The sequence below is a fragment of the Lactuca sativa genome, chromosome 3, assembly GCF_002870075.4.
Source record: "Lactuca sativa cultivar Salinas chromosome 3, Lsat_Salinas_v11, whole genome shotgun sequence".
In the NCBI taxonomy this organism is placed as follows: Eukaryota; Viridiplantae; Streptophyta; class Magnoliopsida; order Asterales; family Asteraceae; genus Lactuca; species Lactuca sativa.
In genome coordinates, this window is record NC_056625.2 from 10,666,105 (window position 1) to 10,673,476 (window position 7,372).

General features: G+C 28.1%; 1 protein-coding gene across 1 annotated transcript; it reads right to left on the reverse strand.

Moving 5' to 3' along the window:
• Nucleotides 1-1,615: 1,615 nt before the first annotated feature.
• Nucleotides 1,616-4,013, reverse strand: LOC111920847 (short-chain dehydrogenase TIC 32, chloroplastic). Its single transcript, XM_052769153.1, has 6 exons — nt 3,694-4,013; nt 3,000-3,231; nt 2,830-2,909; nt 2,532-2,685; nt 2,258-2,418; nt 1,616-2,007 (listed from the first exon to the last, which is right to left on the reverse strand). The coding sequence occupies exons 1-6, from the start codon at nt 3,800-3,802 to the stop codon at nt 1,796-1,798; spliced, it is 948 nt and encodes a 315-aa protein (XP_052625113.1). The 5' UTR covers nt 3,803-4,013; the 3' UTR covers nt 1,616-1,795.
• Nucleotides 4,014-7,372: the final 3,359 nt, after the last annotated feature.

Below are 7,372 nucleotides of genomic sequence, written 5' to 3' on the forward strand. Positions count from 1 at the left end.
TGTGGTGAATGAGGGAATTAGGGGTCTTTTTTTGTTCCCCAACCAATTTGTCATATGTCAAAATTTGGTCCCTGGACTTTTTATTGTTCTTTAACAAAACTATTAGGTTACCAACAAGGGAACAACTCTATTCCAATTTTTTTAATTAATGTGTTTGATATTTTAGGTCCAGATCTAAGCAACTACAAGGTTATATTTAAGTTTCCAAAACTAATAAGATTAGCCCGTCCACATACCACTTTTTTTACTTCAAATTGACTTTCAATAGTATATTTAGGGTTGTCTAATAATCTATAATTATTGATTGAATTAATAATACTATTTTTATTTTAAATTGATTTTCAATAATATATTTAGGGTTCTCTAACAGGTGACGCTTGTTGATGGAACTACACACATTCTTTTATTAGATCTGGTGAGTAATAGACATATCAGAGGCTATATGACCAAATTAAAAATATTGTGTTATAAATATTTTGAATTTGACTAAATTAATTCCAATTTTTTTTACCATATCTGATAAAAGACATCAAACAGATTATATTTTATTTTTTTCAATCTTGCTTATAATTTTTTTACAAGTCAAAATCCAAATTAAATGTATTTATTTAAATAGCATTTCTTAATTCTCAATTTTCAAGATATTAACCTAGTTTAGCATCTAAGTATTTAATTAATATTTAATTTATTTTCTTAAATCGACTAACTTTAAAAATAATTATAAGCATTATTGTTTATTAAGTTAATTATTTTAATTTTTAGTTTTCATTATAGAAAAGATATACTTAAAAATTAAAACTTCTAGCCCTAAAATATGAGTTTTACATATTCGGCATGACTCTTCTAATTGGACACAAGTCGGATTGAAATAATAAGTTTTTAATATTCAAATTTTAGATGGTCTCAACAGAAACTAATTATTAATTTGAATTTTAGATTGATTACAGAACCGATAAAACCAAAAAACAACATTTTATTCATTTATTTATATTTTTTATATATCTTTTAATCATTAGTTAGTTTATTTGAGTTTTTTTCAATTAAACTAGTTAGCTAGCAAGTTAAAAGCATATATCTTTATTGAAGTTTTTTAATAGTTTGTAAATTTAATCAAGGTAACTTTTATAAAGACTGAAACCACAACAAAAGAAAACCAAATGATTCGAGTAGAATTAAGAAAAAAAATAAAGACTCATTATACAAACTACAAAACCATAATATCCGTGTCAATTACTATTGAACTTAAAAAAAAAAAAAGTACAAAACCAACCCTCTAATCATGGATATCCTTTTCCCCAACTCAATGGCCCATTGAGCCGGGGTTCGCTTAATAATATTAAGTCGAGTGTTCTTTTGGACACGGCAAATTGACCCGAGGAATGTAGGCCCATAAACTTTCTTTCAAAAACAAAAGATACAATGCTAATGAGTTTGTTTCCCGACTCAATGGGTTGGCTGAATGATCGTACACAAATTTTTTTTACTGTACACAACAATTTATGCATTATAGAGTTGTACAGTATAATATTTTAAAGCATCAATTGTTGTGTATGGAGAAAAATTGTTATGTACAAATCATCTCCTAACAAACCCACGAAAGATAGGTCTATTGACGTTGACAAAAACTGAGTTTCATTCACCATTAAAGAAAAAGTAAACAAGGTTACATATATAAAAATTTCACAACTCTTGTGACAACAGATACGGTTACATTGAATGTGTAGTGTAGATTATCTATATGCTACATGAACATACAAGGAGTTGACCAGCAGATATCTTTAGATAGATAGATAGATTAGTTGGATTTGGTGAGATTCATACTGAAATCCCAGAGTTTCTTGGCGAGCTCTGCATCTTGAGCATGTTTGCTTGCTTTACCCAAGTTGCTATCTGCAAAATACTCACCACTAACCCCCTCAACTTGTGGGTTCAAGGCGACATAGCATGTAGTTGCAGTTCCCTGTGGGATGTTCTTCAAGATGCGGTTGAATACACCATAGAAAAAAGCTGTAAATATCAACACAAGTTACAGATCATCAATCAATTCAGCATGCATGCATTCATATATGGAAAAACTAAGAGGACTAATTTCTTGTGAAAGACACAATATATATATATATATATATATATATATATATATATATATATATATATATATATATATATATATATATATATATATATATATAGTCAGTATTGGGGGAGTAAATAAGAAATTGGATGTGAAATTAGGGGTTGAGAGATAGATATATTATACCATTGAAACCGCCATTGCGTGCAAGGTTGGTGGCAATAACTCCAGGGTGCACAGCATTTGCAGTTATTTTCACACCTTCTTCCTGAAACCTCCTTGTCAGCTCTTTCGCATGCAATACATTTGCAAGTTTTGATTGCCCATAAGCTGAGAATGCGCTATAGCTGAAAACCATATCATGCATGAATCAGCAAAAAAAACACACACGCATTATAAATGAAGGTTTATAGAATATTATAATGAGATGCATCCATCTTGAAAGGAAAGGAAGGTTTACCTCTTCTCATCATTGATTTTATCGAACCTAATTCCTTCTTTGTATGTCATCCTGTGGATCTCTGATGAAAGAATAGCGATTCTTCCTTCTTTCCCACTTTCTTTCACAGTCTTTTTCATGGTATCCAACAACAAGTTTGTCAAAAGGAAGTTACCTACAAGTAACAAATTAAACAAATTATTTATGTATGTCCCTTTCTGCATCTAAAACGGCATATATATATATATATATATATATATATATATATATATATATATATATATATATATATATATAGTATGGAAACGATGACACATACCAACATGGTTGGTTGCAAATTGCAATTCTATGTTGTCTTTGCTAAGAGAGAAGGGAGGACTCATGATCCCTGCATTCAGACTTTTTAATACAAAAGAAAATTGATAAAATCAGTTCATTTCCAACATCCCCAATTTAATAAATGATCAAACGAATTTGTCTTTGTCTTACATCAAGATGTTCAATGGATACCCCTTTGAACAATACTGTGATGCAAATTGTCGAACGGATTCCTGTGAGCTGATATCTAACTCCATCACATCAATTTTTGCGTTGGGGATTTTCTCGACGATGCTTTCTTTCACTTTTTTACCAGATTCCATGTTTCTGACTGGCATAACCACATGCACCCCACGTAAGGCAAGCACACGTGCCGTTTCTAATCCGATGCCACTTGTAGCTCCTGAAAGTCAAATACAACGGGGGGTTTAAGAGGATTTTGAATATTATGTTCATATTCGGTTGCATCAAATTTAGACGATCGATGAGGACATTTAGCTTCATTAGAATATGCAGATAATGGTTTATAAATAATCGTCAGATCACTATCAAATCCCGCTTCAAATTTTAGTAACAAAATTTCAAAACTCTATGATCCCTTTTTTTTATTTCGACTTCTTAATCTTAATGATCAAATAGATCAGGGTTGTAACTTCAACATCAATTAGAATCGTCCAGATATAGACAAACAACTGATAATGGCATAGATGAAAAGTTCATCGACTTCAAGAAGTCAATCGGAAAATAGTTTCCGCAAACAAACACACAGCGATCAGGATCCGACGGAGCAATATTCAATTATTCATCAATCAGAAACAGAGCACAGGAACACACACACACAAACATGAATTAGAAGTAAAATTACCAGTAACAATAGCGGTGAGGCCAGTTCCATCGACTCCTTTTGTAACATCTTCAGCTGTAGAAGAAGCAGCAAATCCAGATTTTCCCGTGAATATTGAAATCCAAGTCATTTTTGCGTGATTTTTTGGGTTGAAAACGAAAACACTTGTAAGAATCAAAGGCACTATGTATAACGTCGCAGATGATCAAGAAAACCCACTTAGATAAGTTTTGTAGAAGATGATTTCAATTTGAGATGAAAGCATGGATTATATAGTATCGCAGTCTGCAGATAAGCGATTCAACGCCCTACTCGGTCTTTCACGCTATAGAATAAAAAACATGGAAAGTAAAAGGAAAGTCAGACTCAGACTCAGACGTCAATCTTGAACGATCCCATTTGAAATCTAGAAGGATCAAATATATTGTTTAAGTCCATGAACTTTATCATATTGTAATTTTAAGTCCCTATACTTTTTAAACCAAGTGCAAGACCAGTGTCGTTGATCCTAATCTCCTATTAACCCTAACCCTAACCCTAACCCTAACCCATTCTAGCTAAATCATTTTTTAAGACCAACTCATATGTATTATATAGAACTTGTTGGACATGACACTACTTTATACTTGTTAGTTGTATATACACGTTATTTAATTACAATTGATACATATAAACTATTAAAATTCACAAGTCAAGTGTTTTGAGGATAATATGTCAAAGGATGTTTTAAGTGAATAGAGTTTGAAATAGTTCGATTTAGAGTGACATTTAATTAGTAACATTATTATTATGTTTATGTCGCCTTGGTTTAGTTATGGCTACAAGGGGTTTCATGAACCAACAATCTTTTCGCAACTAGTGAAACCACTTGAGAAAGATTGATATTAAGCTGGTAATGACAACTTCAAAATCATTAATAAAAGATTATTTTCTTCATTTTATAATGATATTATCCATGGACATCATGTCCCAATTATAAATCGGAAAATCCAATGAAAATTTATCCCAATAATTGTCAAGGTTAATAAATATAATTAAATTAAACATTCCTTGAATAAAATAACTAACACGCTAATATCTGAAAATTAGTAATTTATATATTTCTAGTTTTTTAAAAGAGCTGTAAAGAAGAAAAAATATCATTTCAATACAAGCATGGGATGGGATCCCTACTCCTTACGAACATTGTCAAAAGGTTGAGTTTTTGTCAATAATGGCCAACAGAAAAATATGCAACTACGTAGTGTTTAGAACATGTCATAGTCGTTGTTGAGGGACTAAAGATGTAAATTGACCTAAACATTCGTCATGGATGAATCACCGTCGACATAAACCCCATCATATTCGGCAGCCAAAGAATTGAAAGTCAACTTTATATGAACATGTCATTGGTCAAACATTTTTTTTCATTTAAGGTAATCAATATTATTAAGAACAAGTTAATATATATTTAAATCAAATGAAATTGGGGTCTACATGAATAATACGCCACATAATATATATATATATATATATATATATATATATATATATATATATATATATATATATATATATATATATATATATATATATATATATATATATATATATATATATATATATATATATATAAATTCAATAGAGAACCATAATTATGGGTTATTCAAAGAACCAAATCTTTTTTTCAATTTCTAAAGCTTATTCTTTATCGAAAAAAAAAATCTAAAAATATCTAAATTCATATATTGACATTGTGAATGTCAAAAATATTTTTCGGATTCACCGTGTGAATCCGGATTCACATTGTGAATTTTAGAAGATTCACATTGTGAATTTGACGTAAAAAAATCGATTTTTATATTATTGGAAAAAGGATAAAAATTTATTAATTTCTGTATTTTTAGTTTTTTTTTTCTTGATAAAAAATAAGTTCTAAAAGTTGAAAAAAAGATTGGTTCATTGGTTAATTATGGTTCTTTATTGAACCTCACCCTCTCTCTCTCTCTCTCTCTCTCTCTCTCTATATATATATATATATATATATATATATATATATATATATATATATATATATATATATATATATATATATATAGAGAGAGAGAGAGAGAGAGAGAGAATGAGGTTCAATAGATAATCATAATTAACCAGTGAATCAATTTTTTTTTCAACTTTTAGAATTTATTTTTTATCAAAAAAAAACTAAAAATACAGAAATTCATAACTTTTTATCATTTTTCCAATTATATCAAATTCGATAAAAAAAAATTCATTAAATTCACAATGTAAATCTAAATTCACACGGTGAATTCGAAAAATATATTTAACATTAACAATGTTAAGTTATGAATATAGATATTTTTAGTTTTTTTTTCGATAAAGAATAAACTCTAAAATTTGAAAAAAAATATTTGGTTACTTTGAAAACCAATAATTATGGTTCTCTCTCTCTCTCTCTCTCTCTCTCTCTATATATATATATATATATATATATATATATATATATATATATATATATATATATATATATATATATACCCGCGCGATGCAGCGGCGTCAGATAGTTCCTTACGACTTATAGTTCTATACGGTGATTAGTTTCATTTTCATGTCTTATAGTTCGTTTCAGTTTGTTGGCGTGCTGTTTTGTGTCAGATAATTATGTTCGATGAATAGCTTTCAGCTATGTACATAAATGCGAGGGGGGGATACTTTCCTATCTGGTGAGATTTATTGCCTTAGGTGGTTGCTTTCAAGATAAAAATAAAAGTAAGTTCAAAAAACACATAATGCATACATTTATCATAGGTGGTATTTCAGCATGTTGTTTCAAGATAAAAATAAAAGTGAGTTCAAAAAACACATAATGCATAGATTTATCATATGTAGTATCGTAAATTAAAAATAAAAGCGGGAAAGAGAAAGTTAAAATTGGTTCTAAAACAATAAAGTTCATTTAAATATCTGAATATGATTTTAATATGTTTGGAAATTAAAATAATACATATTCTAATTCAAATCAAACTACAATTAAAGTAAAACGATACGTATTTTTGGAAATTGAAAAAAGATACATTCTTGGAAACATAAATATTGTATAGTCTTATGATGTATCTAATATTACTTTCATTTAAAATGATGAGTATTACATGTTGGTATAATATTAGTTTCATGATGACATGTTGGTAGGTATGACATGAAAATATGGAATTTGAAAAGTAATGTATCGCATATTGGCATATATCTATTATTATTTTCATTTAAATTATTAATTTACATTTATTATATATTTCTTTAATTACTTTAGTTAAAATAAATTTTAAAAAAGTTTATTATTACTTTTCATTTAAATTATTAATTTACATTTTTATATATTTCTCACATTACTTGAGATAAAATAAATTTTGAAAAAGTTTATGATTACTTTTACGTTCTTTAATTATTGCTTTATAGAAAAATAATTCACGTATCTTAATGTATTTTTATATTTTTGTATGATAATTACCTAATTTATTATTTGAGTATCGTATTTTATTTTGTTATATTATATATTCGGATGGTAAAAATATTGTATATCGCACAATGATATTGTATTACCAAAACATGATTGAATTTTAAAATAATAAATAATTTATGAATAGCACAACAAATATGAAAATCAAAATTAAACATAACTACAACGGTTAAGGTATATGTTTCAAAAACTCTTCAAAATAAT